This window comes from Hippoglossus hippoglossus, chromosome 19 (assembly GCF_009819705.1).
Source record: "Hippoglossus hippoglossus isolate fHipHip1 chromosome 19, fHipHip1.pri, whole genome shotgun sequence".
Taxonomy (NCBI): domain Eukaryota; kingdom Metazoa; phylum Chordata; class Actinopteri; order Pleuronectiformes; family Pleuronectidae; genus Hippoglossus; species Hippoglossus hippoglossus.
Genome location: NC_047169.1, coordinates 8,940,730 through 8,959,547, shown reverse-complemented (window position 1 = coordinate 8,959,547; position 18,818 = coordinate 8,940,730). Strand labels below are relative to the sequence as shown.

Here is an 18,818-nt window from a genome sequence, read left to right as displayed (position 1 = left end):
CAAGATTCAAGACTTTATTTATCATGTGCACAACAATTATATTCAGCAGTCGCTGGCAATGAAATGCTTTGGTCACAACTACTACCAGTAGTAGTAGTAGTAAGTACAGTAAAGAAGTAAATGTACTTTGTTTCTATTTGAAGAACAATATAAAAAACAATCTAAACATGCAACGCAATGAATGCTAAAAATGTAGTGAAGTAGAAAGTACAGATATTTACGGATACAAGTTGTGGTTTAAAGTGAAAAGTACCTGAAAATAAATGTACTTGTGGAGTAGTAGTAGTTTTTGTAAGTGCAGTAAAGAAGTAAATGTATTTGTTTCTATTTGAAGAAATATGTAAAGACAACACGAACAATGAATTGTTAAAATGTAGTGGAGTAGAACCTACAGATATTTGCTGATATATGTAGAGGAGTAGTGCCCAAAATAAATAAATCCACAGAGTTAAGTACAGATACATGAAAAATAGTAAATGTACTTTGTTACACATCCCACCACTGACATATATATGTGTAAACAACACAATCAACACAATGTAAATCCCACAGTTTCCAGGTTATCATGTTTCACATCTGTATAATATGAGGACTTCTCTTCTACAACTCCAAACTGATTACTTTTCATTACTGCAGGGCGGATCAGACCACTAGTCACACGAGAGGGGGGTGGTGCACCCTGTTAAACAAGTAGTATATATATGAATATGCTGCTTCTAAACACTTAAAACTAAACCTGAGTATAATAAAAAGTTATAATAAGTCAGATGGTTGGTATAGGGGGACGTTACACGGTGGGATTCAGTGGGCTGGACCAGTGAAGAGTTGGTGTCCGCCCCTGTGAGCGGTGCTGTGTGCCGTCCCGGGCTCATTAGTGCGCTGGGCTCATGTTGTATTTTTGCAGATGGAGCCTGGAGCAGGACGAGAGGAGCAGTGGCCGCTTCGCTTCCTGCCTGTCGCCCTGTTGTTCCCCCTCTCGGCTGAGACTCCCCTCAAACATGGCCCACACACCCTGAAGCCCACCGAGGAGCTCCCCGTCATGCGTGTGAGTTGGACTTTCCTTGTAGTTTTTTTTTAATTTATTTTTTTACACCAACACTAACTTTCTGCGCTAGCTAACTTGTGAGCTGTGGCTAGTCCTCTGCTGTGAAAGTGAGTGTCTGTGCATTAACAGTGTTTTTCAATGGTGACATGTGTTATTACGAGTGTCCAGCCACAGCTCTGCGTGGAGATTACACACACGCTCCTGTGAGTTAGCAACTTTTCCTCATGTGTGGTGGATTAGCTGTTTCCCTTTTGTCTAGTCTGAGGTTGTTATTACTTCATAAAAGCTGCTTAAAGTGATTGTTATCTGCTTCTTTCTCCTTGTTAGAAAGTCTTTGCTGCCAGTCAGTAGGAGAGTAAAGGCTCAATGTGGTGAAATGCTGCAGGGGAGGTTAATCGTTTCAATATGCTTAAACATGTCCATACATATACACAGGTTAAAAAAAAAAAAAATAGAAAATCATGTGTGGTAAATGCCAGTATGTCAGTTTCCTCCATTTGTTTTCTTGATGTGAGAAACAGAAAGTATTCTTTGCTTCTTTGACATCTGACTGTAAATGTAAACTCAATCATATTAGTTCATTAAAAAGTGACTGAATGTTCCAAACAGAACTTCCTCGGATCAGAAACCTTTCATGTGAATTGGCTAAAAGCCTTGAAGTGCAAATTGGGTTTTGGACTCGTGCACATGGCAAGAAGTTGTTTTTAAAATCATGTAAATAGAATAATTTTTTTTTTTTTAATGCTTTAATGCCTGACACCGCCTCTTTATGTGTGTGTGTTTCAGTTTGTGCTAATGCAGAGGAATGTTGTTGTCTTATCTTTATCAAGCCAACCTTCCCCTCAGGTATGAAGACACGGGGCTGGCTGACACACAATCCAACAGATTCTGCAATTCAAGCACTCAGCGGGATCATAAACACGGGAGCTTGTTAAACCTGAACTCCTCGGTGTCCCACGACTGCTAAAGTTCATAAATGGCTTGAACACGCATTAAACTATAAGTTGGGGAAATCCGAGGCTTCCTGTCAATGTACAAATGCATCGTTTAGCTTGTTTTGAGGATTGTACTTTTCATATTTTCTCATCAGCAGCTTGTGGCCTTTCTCTTGAGTTCAAAATCCTGTTTGCTCTGTAGCCTGCGTGTAACATTCTGTGAGCTCCCGTCACACCAATTTCTTTGCCAAACTCATTTCCCTTTCATGAGGGATTTTGGAAAAGGGGTTTAAGGGACTGTTTGTGCTGGTTACTTGGACAAGCTCAGTTTTCAGGGCCCGCTCTTCTGAAACGGAGAGGCATCCACCTGGAGGGCTGGCAAGCTCATCTGAAAAACTGTTGAATGGTTTTAGCTCAAGTACAAAAGAGGCTGCCTATCACAGCTTGCAGATGAGTCCTCCTTCCTCGTCTATATCACGGACAATATTTGGACACATTCTAGGGTTATCTGAGATCCTGTGTCGTGTCATACCGCTGTTGTGACATTGTTCAAACTCTTGCATGGAAGAATTTTTGTTCCAGGTTTTCTCTAGTTGGGTCATGGATATATGGTCAGTGCAGAGTGGGGGATGGCTAAATTCCTGCATGTAAAACCAAGAGTTCTCAGTCCCTCTAATCCCAATTTTGATTAAAAACTAATGGAGATGCATCTTGTGGATGCAATTTATTATTTTCTGGGACTACTAACATGCAATGTTGTTTTGCAATGGAAGTAGAAGGATGTTGTGTCTTCAATCCTTTGTAATTAAGAGACTCGGTGAGATTTAGCATTCAAGTGGACAACATTTCTCTCCAACTTGGACAGGTTTGTTGAAAGCCTCGATTACAGAGCTCAAAAAAGCTCTTGTTCTGGACAAATATATACAGTGCAAGTGATTATGTATGAGATAATTAAACAGCAGGCCTGCTTTAAAACGTAGGCCTCCTTGGCTGCCATGCATAGCCATGCTGAGCCTTTGTGTTTATGGTAAGTGGGCAGCTGCATGCTTGTGAGACATTGGCTGTACCCCAGGCCCTCAACTGAGCCTGATAACTACTATTGAAGCCTCCCAGCCATGCTCATTTCTGACTATTCACTCACTGCTTTAGATGTAGTGTGTGCCTCCTGTTTGACATAGCCTAATTTCTATGTGCACGGGGGGACAGCTGTGGGCTAGTAGCCTGCACTGGACAATGAGTTTCATAAATGTCTTTTCAGTCAATCAGCCGTAGCAAAACTTTGTGGCACCTGCCCTTTGTGGCACCTAATTAATGACAACGCTGTAAGTCTGGGGGCTTCAAAAATCTAGAATTATCATAGTGAAAATGATGCACGGTGCAGAAGAAAACGCAGAGATGGTTTGCCAATTTGTCATTCAATTATTCGGTCTTAATGTTCCCTGCATGTTTGTCTTTCTTTTTATGACACAACCATCAGTACGACATGAGAAACTACTAAAATGTGCCTGAGTCCAAGTATGGATTCTGCACAATCCATGCAACTCTAGGAACTTGGCCGTCAGAGCCAACAGGTTGGAGAAACAAGCTTTTTTAGGAACATGCATGTTTTCTCCCAGGGAATCTTTTATTTTTTTTGTGGAATAGGACAGCTAAAGTTCCTTTCACAAGCAGTATGGTGATGAAGAGCAGGACAAATCCCTCAGTTAGGTTTCAAGTTGGGTCGTCTCAGTTGCTCAGCAGATGCTCAGATTACGGAGATGACCACAATCCTGGGATTGTTGAGGGCAGGATGCAGATCCAACTGCCATGCATGCAGGAATGTCAAAGGAGGATGCCTGAAAATTCAATCCAACATTTCATTTTATGTTTTGTATCAATTAACACACAATAATTAATAGAAAGGTTTAAAAAAGGTGTGATGAAGCTAAAAAGACATGTCTTATGAATTATTAACAAATTGTGTAATTCAGTAGCTTATACAAGGTGCAACAATGATATCAAACTAATTTCTAGCAGCTGTCGCACCAGTGCTATGAAATAGATTAGCATTAGCTCTAATTGTCAGTCAGACACAAAGCTGCCAAATCCTTATGTAATGTTGACCTAACTCATGGGATTACAGTCTGAGCAATGTATGGAAAAGCTGCTCTAATTGGTAAACAGGGCTTTCATGGATGACCACAGTTTGGATGCTTATTGTAATGTCTAAGCTGACAGTTTGCAGTCTTTTTGGAGTGGACCATAATTTAAGGACTCTTATAAAAGTGCTCTTTACAGCATTGTATTGCAATGTCTGGTATTTTATAGAAAGTACATAAGGGTATGTTCAGGCTTTTGAAAACTGAGCAGACTCTGCCAAACTTGAACCAATCGTCTTTGCGGTTTGCTCTCTCGCCTTATCTAGCGCTCATTTAGGCCGTGCGATAGCTTGCCGTTTCTGACACGCCAAAGTAGCGCTGGTTGAAAGGCTTGTGGTAACCACAAAGGAAGCGTGGAGTCCCATCAGCTTGTCCAATGCCGAGTTATTGTTGTCTTTAAGGAAGGCCTCTGTCACCGCAATGCCACTGTTGCTTTGTCAGCAGCCATTTTGCATGTGATGGAAGCGTCCTCCAACTCTCTTCCCCTTCTCAGAGATTAGACTTCTCAGTTGTCATGGTGGCTGCTGCTCGAGCCCAGATAAAGAGCTATCGGGCTGCAGAAGCAAAGAGACTCCAACTGATTCCTGATAATAGGGGCCCGTCATGGAGGTGAATTCAGGTTTTGACATCAAAGTGGGAGTGGTACCCTTTGGGCAGAAATTCTAGATGCCTAATTTAACAGATTCTAACTTAATCCCCCTTTTACACAGCAGTTCATGCAGTTTGAGTTCAGTGCATTGGGTGTATCCATTAAGCACTGGAAACCATGCCTCGTATTGCCTCCTGAATTTGGTTTACAGGTTTGACTGTATAAGGAAAAGTAAACTGCCCTTTGCCAGCGCTTCTCAACATGTTTCCTATTCCCAACCTCTCACAACTTTGAATGCCTTTCAAAGGCTGTGGGGCAAGGTTAGACTTTTATAATTGTGTGTAAGACTTGTGTCATGGAGCCGAGGAATGTTTATAATTATGTTATAAACCTCACCCATTTAAAGTGCTCAGATCAGATTTATGGGATATAAACGTAATGCAGTATGAGAAAGATGATAAATTGTCTCAGTTCTCTGCAACTGAAAGTAATAGATGATGTTTACAGTTTAAAGTTCAGAATGTCAGGCTACACTTAGACATTTTTCTAGGGAAGGAAAACATCACTTAATGTCCTTTTTGGGGTAAACATCATGTTAAAGAGCTTTCTTGTTTTTGCCAATTAATTTCTGTGGGCGAGGTTTTTTCTTTCTGTGCCAATGCCATCTGCATCCATCACCGAGCCATTAAGGGCAACATATAAACAAGAGTTTCCTCTACCCCAGCACGTCCCGGGTTATCTCTGCAGCAAAGCACAGATCTGTGTGGTTAATGGTCACGCACAGTGTACGCTGGCCTGACCTAGTCTTGCTCCAAGCTTTGATTTGTACTTTTCTAGTCACAGAGGCCATACGTTAAAGCTGCCAGACGTCATTGAACTGATCTCCTTGAGGAACTTGGCTTAAAAACATCCTTGTGTTAAAGCTGTTTTCCTCATGTGATAAGTGTTGGTAATAAAAATCATATGCTGAATGCAAACACCACCTCCAGTATGTCAGCTCGCTCTTGTCTTGTGATGCTGCCCCCTGCACGCACACGCACACACACACACACACACACACACACACACACACACCAACCAACCACAACCTCTGATGTTGCCTCTTTTGTTTCCCACGGTGTCTCATCTTCTGCACAGAGTGCTCTTTTGTTTCACGTACACCGTCTCTTTTTGTTTCCCTCTTCTTTTTTTTTGCCTGTAGCTGTTCTGTCATTCAAACACACTCTCTGACCTTGCAGGCATTTTTATCGTTGTTTAAGTCCATTAACTGACGTAGGGGGGAGCCATTGCTGGTACAACTTTGAACTGGTGTCATTCTTATTTGACCGATAAATATTTTAATGCTTGTATCAACAATCATGAGTCCTCCTCAGCTCCCATGCTGTGTGGAGTCCCTCAGGGGTTGAAGCTTGGACCAGTCCTCTTCTAACTGTAAATGCCTCTGGAGCATTTGTTCAACTGCTTTGAAGATATCACTATTATGCCAACAATACTCAACTCTATTTCTCTGCTAAACTCAATAAACTGAATCGACTGGATGTCTCTTAAGTATCTCCACGTAAACTTTGATAAAACAGACAATATTTTAACCTCATTACAGCAACTTATCAGTTTATTGCTGAATCATGGTGCCATCTTTGATTAGACTTTTGACCGTCATATAACTAAGCTTGTCTAGTCCTGTTTTTCTCTACAAAGAAATGTAGCTAAAATCCCTCCATCCTATACATATTGTAATAAACAGGATACTGTTGATTCCATATAAGCCACTACATGACCTTGCTTTCAGTTACATTTCCCATCTCTTCTTTCCTCATTCGGCCTCTCTGATCCTCAAATCTCTGCCCTTTATCTGCCCTTCGCTCCAACTGCAAAACCAAAGGTGACTGCAACCTTGTTGTTTTAGTCCAAACCCTCTGGAACCATCTTCACCATTTAATCAAATTTGCTGAATCTTTAGACTTTTAAGAAACTTCTAAAAACCCATCTTTATGGATAAGCCTTTTTTTCAACCTATCTTTATCTTATGGTTCTGTTTGCTTTGTCTTTACCTGTCCTGTGTTTTATATTGTAATTTATAACTTTATATGTTTCAAGTGTGTCTGTGTACGAAGCACATTGTACCTGCGAGTTTTAAAACATACTATATAAATAAAGGCTTACTCGTTTACTCAACTCAGACTGTAGTAAAAACCTTCGGTGATGATGATATAGATTTACATCTGTGGCTAATCAGCTGTTTTACTGTAATTGTGGTGCAGCACTAATGTGAGGAGGGTTGTTTTGATAACCGCAAGGTCAGCTATTCCCAGCCAGCCCCTGAGGATTCACTTACACAACTTTGACTTTGCTCTATTCCTCTGTGTGCTCCAGTGTGGAACACTTAGAGGAAACGCGTTCTCTCAGATGGCTGATAATACTCCACTTGGACACGCAAGAGCAAAACAAGGTATAGAGTTCCACTTTTGGTGACACAGGAGAGACCATGTGGAAGTGAAAAAGCAGGGTAATTTCAACTCGCAGCCCACCGTATGGCAACGCCTCACCTTGGGCTGTGTTTGCTGGGAATGTTTGCTGGCTCACTTGAGAATTAAAGTACTTTGTTGAGCCACTGGCCTCCCTGGAATTTCTAATGTGTATCTTTTGCTTTTAAGGATTTTAAACAGGTTGCTGATGTGTAAAGTGTCGAGATTCAAAAAGGATTGAGTGCTGCGTGTGTTTGTGAGTTCAGGTTTTTTATCTCAGTATCATATACCCATCTGTGGGCTGTGTGAAAGTTTGGGAGCTCAGTGACTACTATTTATAATTGTTGTGAATCCTGCTGCCACCTTCCAAGTAGGAGCAAGCTACAAACTTTTCAGAATAACTCTTTGAATCATCACACGATTCAGAGCCTCCACCCAGGGGATCTGTTCCCCCAATCAAGCCAGATAGTTCTCTGCTTATACAGTATGGTCGACAGAATGTCAGAAATGTACTGAATTCTAATCCTGTGCTCATCTTTGTGTGTCTGCTCAGGATTGGGCTGAGGAGTGAAGCACATTCCTGGAGGAGCCGAGGGTTGCTGTCTTAAGCTTATGAGAAACCATCCTGCTCACACCATGCCCGTCAAGATGGCTTCCATCTTTTCTTCCCCTCACTGGAATGACTTGGGACAAGGATGTGTGTTGCCATGGTGATCATTTACAAGAAAACACTGGAAAAGAAGGGTGCCGACGATGTAACATCCAAAAGGACAGATTTGGGCTCGGTGAGAGGTTATTTTCTGCTTGTATAAGAAGTTTTTTCTCTGTGTGAAATGTGTCATTTTGTTTTTATAAGAAGCGCTGCCAATGGGCCTCAACTGCACTTGTCAAGAAGGAAAACGACAAGGTGCTGCTCTAAATCAGGAAATTATTACCAGCCACTGACCACTCCTCAAGAGTTTTATAGCTCTACATTATATTTTCCCATTTTGTCAACTTCAATCATAGTTGAAATTTGACTTCTGCCTTCCCTCGAGTCAAATTTGTGGTGTTTCCTCACACCATCTCAGGAAGTGATCTCTAAAGAACGATCTGGATGTTGACGCCTTGGAATAAATTATGTCTTTGTTACAATTACAGATAATTGCATCATAATAGCTGCCAACTCTTTATCACCAGGGCGTATGTCATCTACCTTTGAATCCTCCATCTGACATTTATCTCAATCAAAATAACAATGGAGTATTTCATTCCTACTAGGCTGAGCAGCTCTGACTCATTTTCTAATCAGCATCCAGGCAATAGATTCCTCTTTCAGCCTGGACACAGTGAAAATTCCCCCATGAATATGGGCTGAGTTTGCCCTCTCAGCCACGTGAAATGAAGTCATCATGCTCCGCGTCAATCAGAGGCATTTATGGTGGAACTCCCTCTTTGTTGCATTTGGTCCGCATTGCTTAGCAAACGCAAAAACTGTGCCACAACATACAGTCTTAGCACCAGCAATACATTTGACTTTAAAATTGTATTTTTAAAGCTTTTCTGAGTTTCTGTTTTTTGGCGAGCTGACCTGATCCTTCTTTTGACCTTTCCACAGTTCCAGGCACAGACCATGAGCCAGGGGACTGCACTTTTCTCTTGTGGACTCATGGGTAAGTGTCAACCTTTGCATACCTAATACACAATCACACACATGTAAAGACAATATGGATCATTTAAAAAAAATATTTGGTGAAAGGAAATATTGTATAGTAAAGTCTCTGAGTCCCATCTCACAGTATATTTTGTCATTTCTCCAAGCGCTACACCATAACTGTCAATGTGCCGATAAATACTCTCACAAACCGGTGTACGACGGCCAATTGTCAGGTGTTTAGTCGTGAAAGCAGCGATTTGGATGGGGCCACGTTATATTGCATCATTTCAGAGAAATTATTGGCAGAAGACTGTCTCTGCTGAATCTGGATGATGGTCACATGTCATTAAGTGAAGCAGGCTTGACAGGTGCCCGTGCCAACGAGCGTTAATGATTATGTGTCAGCGACTTTTTTTGCCAGGGATCTTATGGCATGTTTCAGTACAGTGTGGACTTGATGTCCTTCAGTGGAAAATTGGGTTATGGCTACAAAGGAACATATCCTTAATTTACCTTGCAGTAGGAGGAACGGCCAGAATACAGATTAAACTGCATTGTGTCCTCACAGTAACTTGGCACCGTGCGTGAAACGCTGGCAGAGAACACAGCAACACCAGTAGGTGTTGTTAACACTGCCCTTTGTTCCTCGTCCTCTCTGTGTACTGTACATGGTATTTTCGGGTTTTTATCTCCAGTGGAGAAAAAATAGACATTTTGCATACCAGGAATGGGCTGAGGCCTCGTTGTTCGGTGACTCAGAGTTGACTGACCAGTTCATTTGGCTGATCCATTCAACAATTCAACAAACTTCTGTTGTGGCAATAACAGGTGCTTTCCTGGCACGGTAACCATGGTGCTGGCACACAGACAATCAGTAATGGCGGGTAGCCAGCTGCTCTGATACAGAACTCTTGTAGAGCAACAAGAAACAAGATGATTAATGTAGTCCGAATGTTTATGATGGGTTATTGACATTTCATCAATCCTCGTTCTGGCAGAGACAAGCCTTGATATCATGTTAATTAGACATTGAGCTTCGTTCCCTTCTTCAATCAGTTTACAGATTGTGACAGTAAAGCAGAACCTGAAGGACGTGATTTATTTTTAGTTCCAATTACACAAAGAAGTCAGTGAGTAGTGTCAATGAATCGTGCACATGCTGGGACACTGGTCCAGCCTAGAACATCCAGTGTCATGGATGTTGAGGTTGCCAAACAGCTCATGAACAAATAAAATAAAAACTTGGACTAAAAGCTTTTCGGATTATATTTTTTCTTTTAGGTTGTTTTTCAGAGGTTCAGGCTGAACATGACTGATATAGATTTACAATATTGTTATTACACGCTGAGCATTAAGACTGATGTGATGTTGTTATGTTGCTAATAGTGGAGCTGCAAAGTTACTTAAAGAGTAACTGGCTGATTTCAGGATCATAGTTTGATACATTAATAAAAAAGCTGGAATCCAACTGGACTAATTTCAATCAGCTACAGTGCATGTTGCCTCTGGGAAACGTCAGAAAGATAAGTTAAGTGTTAAAGCAATTTAACTAGTGTGGGTTATTATTGTTTTGAACCTTTTGTTAGATAAAAAAAAAAAACTACTTCTGACTGAAAACCAAGTGAATCAATGTATCTGTTTTTTTCATTGCAGAGACAAGTCGGTGGCATGAGGTGGGTCATAGCTGTGCTATACAGCAGAGGCCAGTAGGAACCAGCCTGGAGAGCCTGTGGGATGTCCTGCCTGAGGTGCACAAGAGTTCAGCCCACTGGGACTGGGATGTCGGCTCCACTTCAAGCACAATCACCAGCTTGCTGCAGGACCTTAGCCTGACTGAGGCCGCAGCGTCACACTCGACTGCGCCTCCCAGCAAGCGGCAGTGCCGGTCCCTGTCTTGCTCAGACGAGCTCGGTGGTTGCCGTTCTACCTGGCGCCCTCAGGGCTCTCGTGTGTGGACGACAGTGGAGAAGAGGAGGTGCCACAGCGGCGGCAGCGTTCAGCGCAGCATTGTTGGTAACGTGCAGCTCCATGGCTTCCCAGCCATGCAGCGTAGCTCCAGCTTCAGCCTGCCGGCCCGCTCCAATGCCCTGGAGATGCCCTGCTTCTCCCAGCGTCTCCCCTGCCCCTCAGCTTTCACTGGTCTGACACCCTCCTCCTCCATGCCCCTGTCCCCAGAGTCCCCAGTGCAGCCCCTCTACCTCTCTCATGAACAGATCTGCCTCCCTGAGCCCCGTGGACCCTCTCCACTCAGCTCCCCTGACTCAACTCCAGAGCTGGAGCGTCGTGGTGGACAGGGGGGTCTCCCTCGCAGTCGCTCACAGCCCTGTGTCCTCAACGACAAGAAGATCGGTGTGAAGCGCAGGAGACCAGCTGACACACACAAACAGAGGCCTTCACTGGATCTGGCAAAGATGACCCAGGTTGGTGTTTAGAAATGTCACTTGCAAAACAGATCATACAGCAAGAAACACTGCAATCTTTGTTTGTTTTAAAACACATATCCTGTTTAACGTCACTTGATGCCTGTTCAACAGTCAATGTTGCACCTGAGCATGTCTTGTAATTTAGCAGAAGCAATTGCTAGTTGGAATGTGCCACAGTCAACTTATGTCCGCCAGAGCGCAGGACAAAACCCTCAGGAAATGGTCATGCCTGCTGGATGCTCTGCTAGGTCCATCAGTCTCACTGACATTAGCTGGTTATGCTCTGTTGTTGGGGCAATTTGCTTCGTCCATGTTGGATAAACAAATGCTTGCAACTAAGGTCACACCATTGTGTCTGTTCTCCCTCAGCGCACATCAAAGTGCTTCTGCAGACACTGTCATTAAACGATGGCGATCGTTCATTCATGGAGGCCTGGGCCACATTCCGTTAAGTGGGAGTGTGTTTTCACATGCAGCGCATTGTGCGAAGTATGCCCTTTTTTTCCTTGTTTCTGGATCAAGATTGAAGTAGGAAACAAGATGCCAGTCAGTGGATTGGTTGAATTCATATTAATAAAAATAAAAAAGATCTGATGAAACCAATGGTTTGAGCTAATCCACTCGTTGAAGTCGACCACTTTTCAACAGACGAGTCATCTGCACATCGCAGCAGCCGTTTGTCTCTTTGCCCCACTAGCACACAGACACATATGGTTAAGTTTCACACCAACACCAGCTGGATCATAAACACAGAGTTGGACTTGGATCCTTTGAGAAAGTCACCCGGAGTTCAGCAGTAACTTAACAACAGCGCTGCTGTGACATGACAGGGAGACGCCACACACACGCTCCAAACAGGGATAAGGTCATTGTGGAGCAAAGAGCCTTAGGCGAGGCAACCGACAATATTTTTACAGAGGGGAAGTCAGGGTGCAGAGATTGTTAGCAGTGGATTTTCCCTGCTGTTCTATGTTCCTGTATTAAGATGGGACTGTTGTGATGTTGGTTTTCAGCTCAGGATGAAGAAACTTTGTTTTGTATTAGAAACCAGCTTGAATATTTTTCATTTCCTTGAATATTTCTTCTTTTTGTATGATTGAAGATCTTCTTAAACTTCTCTCAACTGACTCTGGTTTAGAGAAAATATAATGACTTCCAGACATATTATCCCAGTTACAGAACTAAAACCATGAGCTTATATAATAGTTCAATCAGAGTAATCAACAGAAAACAGTTTGAATTGGTCAGGAGAAGTTCCAGCTACTTTTCTTTGTTTTATATGATTTGAAATTGAATATCTTTGGCTTTTGGTTGACAACATTGTTTTTGGAAAAGAAAATATTGGCTAAATGTTAATAACTAGAAACAAGTTTCAGGAGATTTCATTGCTAGAGATGTTAACTTGTTGTGATAGAGTGAGTTCCTTTTGCACTCGGCTCAATGGCTTTATCGTGCTTCGGACGCGTCAGCCTATCAGCATTCAAAGTCACCTTTCTATTCACTATTCAAAGACTGGTCACAGTGCTGAGTGTGTCTCTCCGAAGCGTCCTCCCATCTCCACGCCACAGCGGTGTAGTTTACCCAGGGAGAAATTGCTACCCTCGGCGTGGCTCGCTGCAGCTCAGCCAATGTCAGGAAGCAGAGCAGCTGTGGCAGAGGTTATAGATCGTCGCGCAGGAGAGATGCGTGTTGGGTAAAGAGATATTGATTTCTGTAAATTCAGCTCAGTGGGTGGATCGCTGCCACAATCGGGGCCTCATGAGCTATTGATCAGCTTGTATTGACGGAGAGTCAAGGTCAGTATGGATGAGACTTTCTACTCCTCTCTCCATTTCACTTGGGTGGTGGGGGGGGGTTACAGTAGACGGCAAAGTGGACACCAGCAACACTTAGTTATGGCACAGAAAGTTTTCGTGAGGACAAAGCACCTGAATCGTCAGAGCTTTACATGGTGGAGTAGGTATCAGTGCCAGTGTTCTGCTATGTTCCAGACTTCTCTCACAGCCTTATCGTTTTTGGTCCCATGGTGCGGGGCCAGAAATCTAGGCTGTTAACAGTGAAGTTTAAACGCAGAAGGCCGCAATGTGACACTACCCTGGTGCTGACAAATGCACCCGCTCGAGCGGAGCCAAGAAAAACAGCAGGGCCCCTTTTTGATGTAGTGCTGCCCGGTGTGGAGACCTTTCTCACTGCGGTCCGGCTGCAAATGTGGATCATAACTTTACATTCTCACCTCCCCTTTACTCACGACTGAGTGCAACCGTGTGAATATTTTTGTAGCACAGATCTGAAATGATTAGTGGACCAACAGATAATCAAATTAGTGTTTCGAGTGATTTATCAAATCCTGAACATTCGTGGGATCTAGCGGTTTCACAGCTTGTCTCTTATCTCTTTATTATTAGCTGAATCTTGATGTTTTTAGCTACAGATGTGGCATAGCTCATTTTTGGTCCATTTGAGTGCCTCTTTTTTGGTCTTGACTGAAATACCTCGACAGTTAGTGCATGGACATTTAGCATTATATATTTCCACTTTCTCGATCCTCTGGCTTCTCCTCTAGCGACACAGCAAGTTCAGTGTCTGTGATTTTGAGCGAGAATATTTGAAACAGACATTCATGTTCCTCACAGGATGAATTGTAATAACTTTAGCGATCCTCTTACTTAGCCGCTCTCGCCACCAGCAGCTTTCAATTCATCCAGTTCACAATATGTTAACTTAACTAATGTCAACAGCCGCAGCTACACTTGGTTTGTAGTGGTTTTTATCAAATATTAGCATTAAAATACATTAAACTTGTAATTGTAGTAAGGGATTTTCTTTAATTTGATGATTTAAACTGAGCAGGTAGAAGATGACGCGCTCCTATTTTATGAATTAAACTTCCTGAATCATTACAGGTCTTTTATATAAAGCGACTTCCAATTGGTGCATTCAACATTTATGAAGAGCCATTCGGGGTTCAGCATCTTGCCCGAGGACACTTCGGCCTTCAGATGGGGAATACTGGCATCGAACTGCCAACCTTCTGGTTGGAAGACAACCGCTCTACCTCTCAGCTACAGCCGCCCTATCAAAAAAAGTGTCGATTAATCAATTAGTTGCAGCCATATACACTTGGCTTGGCACCCCCAACAGTCCCATGCCTGTTAAGTATTACATAAGCACACAAGTGACAGGAGGTTTTCACAGAGGCCCTATTCTCCTGTGTCCTTCTGGCCGAACGCCGCTGCAGCCAGGCATGAGGCAGCTGTCCTGCCTTCTCCACATTGGTTGTATAGATTGGATAAGCCTCTGTCATAAAGCCTCATCCTCCAGCACGCACAGCTGTCGCTGAACTTGCCTGCAGCAGTGCTGGCACATGTGGATTTGCCTATGGAAGTTTCTGGGCTCCACAGATGTATGTGTTCTTTGTGCGATGCCAGTGAAAGGCCAGCAGAACCAGAAACGGCTGACATTAGTGATGTGTGCCCTCCGGGGGTCTGGCCACTTGCTGCCTCGGTTTCCCGTCGGACCTCGGATCACAGAGCCTCACTCATCCAACCACCAGTTGCTCCAGTTTGTAGTACAGGCTAAATTTAAACCCTTCAATTTCATTGCCTTTTTATATTGTAGCGGTTGTTACCCAGGGTCCAGCTCTGACTTCAACAACATACTATATGAATGCAGTAGATTGTTTTCACAAGATGGCTGCGCATCTCTAGTTTTGTTTGTGTGCTGGTTAGGTAACGGGTCATTGTCGAGGATGAAGGAAATGTTCTTGATTTCCTCATCAAATACGTCATCTCCTTAGATGGACCAAATATTTATTTGTTTTAGTGTATCCTTGTTTCCTTGAGAACATCAATTCGATGCTTCTAAAATAAAAACACAACCTTTCTGTCTTTTCACAGAAACTTCGGAATTTCCACAGCCTTAGCTGCCCCGGAATCACAGGCGAAGACAGCTGCGAGTCCAGCCAGGCCCCCCCCACCCTCATGAGCAGCGCTCAGTGCAGCGCCGACAGCTCGCAGGCAAATGGTTGTCAGCCTGAGACCAAAGAGGGTGAGACAACCGGGAACATGCCGTCGGACCCCACGATTGAGGAAGTGGAGTGGAACTCCACAGACTGCGGGGATGTAACACCGGGAACGACCAACGGGAAGGACAATGAGTCTCTGTGGACGGGGCTGTGTAGCATGAGGAAGGACATGTATCAGCTCGGAGGCGAGCTCGACATTGAGCAAATTGAGAGGAACTGAGCTGCGCTGCCTTCCTCATGGGGGAAGCTAATTTAGGGGACTGAAAGTTTATCACCAGATGGTACAGTGAACAGTACTGATAGTCTTAAGGACAACGCGAGTGGAAAAACTAATGCAGATCCAGCACTTGTCTTTTTTCTTAAGTAGAGATTGAGCAGAAGCCTTTTGGGATAAAGGCCTATTTTTGGGGACTTTCTGTCGTCAGACGCCGCCCCCACCCCCACCCCTCACTGTGCAGTAACTCAACTGTGTCTCAGGAGAACAAGGATGTTGGGTTCTGGGGAAGAGTACAGAACTGATGAATATAAAAATGTTGAATTAATGTTGGCTCAGAGACTGGGGTCTTTAACATTTCTCCGTAAGCCTGATTACCTTCACTGTACTACGTTTGGAGAGAATTCACAGCAGGTTTGTATAAATTCTCTGCACTAGAAAGAGTGTCCCTGACGTTCTTCAGTAGTACGAGGGTACATGATGGACTGACAAGGAGATGTCTTCCAAGAGCTACTGCTAGTAAAGCCCCCGTCACGTCCCCAGTATAGTATATTTGAAGAGCTTAACATTTCACACGGTAACATCAGGCTTTCTCTGTGAGATCTACGCTCCCGTTTTGTTTGAGAGAAACTTTGAGATGCTAATAGCGTTAATATTCCTTCTTTTTACAATTTGTAACTCCAAAGTTATGTAAAACATGAGCATATTTCTATACAAATAAACACAAGTTTTAAATGTGTCATCTGTGATTTCAGCGTCTTACTCACTATGTTTGGAATGTCAACACCACAATGTATCCTAACATGCGTTCAGAGCTGCATATGAAGTCAAACAAAAGATGTGTGTGTGCAAAACTTTGTCTGAACACACTTTAAACACACTGGATAGGGATTCGGATGAATGTCTTTATCTGTTAGTGGTTGAATATGTGACGTACAGAATATAATTATATACTTACTAGTCAAATATGTTAATGTCCAGATTATTAAAAACACATCGGGCACTGTTAAGTGTCTGGTCCACATTATGGTATCAGCACTGACTACAGTGGGTGTTTAAGTCTGCTACAAACATCAAACACAGACATACACCTTCATAAACTAAGAAGAGTTGCACTGTAGCGCTGCTGAAATGGACACAAATTTAAGTGCAAGACCATTCCTGGTGTCTGTTACTGTATTTGACTTTGTGTGAAAAGCACTGGTCTACATGTCCTTTGGATACTTCAACATCTGCCAAAGCTGCATTGACCAGTACCCAGTAGTAGTAGTAGAACGGTTATTGACCCTCACTAAATATAGACACAGTGATTATGCACATGGCACAAAAAAACAAGAGCAACCCACGGTCATGATACATAAAAACAAAGTGTCACGAGTCATCTTACAATCAATAAGTGCAACGCTGGAGCCTTTTCTCATTTTACCACCGTCTCCACATACAACTTATCTCGGTTTAACGGGAAAATAATGGTGTCACTGAAATTGTTTTTTTGTATAACAACAAAAACATATAGAGAAAAAAAGAGAAATATTTATATATGCATGTGGTCCTTTAAGGATAAGTGGTGTAGAAATTGGAGGGATGGGATGTTGCTATAATCAGAGAAGCTTCTGGTGGGGCTAGTTTAATGCAATATGCCAATGAGTGTCCCCACGACTGAGTATGAGTGAGAATGTGTGTGTCAGAATGACGCATTAAGGGCACAGGGTTTCCAGACGCTCCACCTGAGGCTGCAAAAACATTTAGTCTCTTAGAGCATTAATGAAGTTGAAAGTCTTGTATCAGGAGACACAGCTGAGTCGAGAATCCAGGAGCATAAGATGCAGCTCGTTTGTTTTGCTTAAAGAATTAAAAACAGTCCTTGAAGCCTGAACCCTCACTAAGAAACCTAAAGTCAGCTGATCCCCCTGCCGCTGGCTGTGAAGCCAAAGTCGAGACAGACAGGGACCGGCTCAGATTATTTGTTACGGTGCCGATGATGAGAGTGCACGATAAGTGTCACGCTCTGCAGAACCACAGCTGGGAGGAGCCATGTGGCTGCAGCTAAACTCTGGTGAACTCTGGATGTGAAAATGGACGTAGACACTGAAAAGCGAAGCCAGTGAGGAAATGCTTTGAAGGATTGCCTGAAGGATTCTTCCTGGAGGTGAAGGAGCTCAAGAGGGTCTGTGGTGTAAAACCTGCAGGAAGCCCTGTGCGTGCATGATCAGCAGTTATGAAACGAACTGTGGACACTGTCCTTGTTTGGACTTGTTGAGTTCTCTGCTCAAAATGACAGAAAAAAGACAAACCTCTTCACGTTATATCTAAAGATTTCCTCCAGCCCGTTTTGACAGGGATCACAGAGCTGCTGAAAATGTTAAAGTGTAACCAGGTGCACAGCAGCACCTGCAGCTGTTGGCAGGTGAGGGAAGTTACGTGGTGGTATAGAGCTGAACAGCCGCTCAGTGGAATCACGAGGCTGAGCTCACCAGCAGTTTCTCCCTGGGTTTTTGGCAAAGTGGAGCCAATTCTTATTTCTTTCCAGCCTAATACTTCTCACCCGTTGTAGCTCGGTCTGTCTCGTCATGTCTCACCTCACCAACCGAAAGGGAGTAAAAAGTGATGCCAATTTTCCTTTAAAAATGTTGAATCCTATTTTTTAAATCTATCTTAAATTAAGGCTATAAAAGCAGATGAGAGGTGACCCACACTTTTTAAATGTGATATATTTACAGAGGTTTAGTGACAGTTATATAATTAGATTTAAAAATCATTAAATACAATAATAAATACTGACAATTTATAGAATACATGTATTGATTTCCAATCATCATGTCTTTTTTTATTAGAGTTTAAATCCATTTCTTTTCTTTCTTAATTATGGTATTTTTGATTCAATAATAATCATAAAAAGAATGCAGCCATTATCCAAAATTTGAAATATAAAATAAAGTTTGAAATCCATCACATTGAGGTATTTCTACTTTACTTGAGAACTTCTAATAATGTTTTTAAGCTGCTAAACATATTCTCACTTGTTGATCAGTGATAATAATCATGTAAAAATCAACTATACTCAAATACATCATAGTACAACACTTACAGGGTCACTCAGGGCGAGAACTTGTACTTTTGATACTTTTGAGAACATCTTGCCGAGTTTGAGGACGTTTTTCTTGTCTGGTCACTTTTTCTACTTTCACTGAAGTGAAGAGTCTGAAAGGAAGAGTTCTTCCCGCTGCTGCTATGAGCCGAGCACACGCATCAACAGCAAGGTCATTGTTGAAGACGTCTTTAATGCATCAGTATGGACTGACCCAATTAAGTAGCAGGAAAAGACAATCACAAGCGTAGTAATGGTACA

The 18,818-nt window shown here is 42.7% G+C and overlaps 1 protein-coding gene across 1 annotated transcript; it reads left to right on the top strand.

Annotated features, from left to right (window-relative positions):
* The first annotated feature begins 819 nt into the window (after positions 1-819).
* On the top strand, positions 820-16,211 carry fam53b (family with sequence similarity 53 member B). The gene is made up of 5 exons (XM_034570589.1): positions 820-1,045; positions 7,726-7,957; positions 8,770-8,824; positions 10,462-11,228; positions 15,128-16,211. Exons 2-5 carry the CDS (start codon positions 7,868-7,870, stop codon positions 15,473-15,475), a joined length of 1,260 nt encoding a protein of 419 aa, XP_034426480.1. The 5' UTR covers positions 820-1,045; positions 7,726-7,867; the 3' UTR covers positions 15,476-16,211.
* The last annotated feature ends 2,607 nt before the right edge of the window (positions 16,212-18,818 follow it).

Bases quoted from the DNA above. Each gene is read 5' to 3' on its own strand.
- fam53b (XM_034570589.1), top strand. From the start codon at position 7,868: ATGTGTGTTGCCATGGTGATCATTTACAAGAAAACACTGGAAAAGAAG. The intron at 7,958-8,769 runs GTGAGAGGTTAT...ACCTTTCCACAG, and splicing joins AAAGGACAGATTTGGGCTCG to TTCCAGGCACAGACCATGAG. The intron at 11,229-15,127 runs GTTGGTGTTTAG...GTCTTTTCACAG, and splicing joins ATCTGGCAAAGATGACCCAG to AAACTTCGGAATTTCCACAG.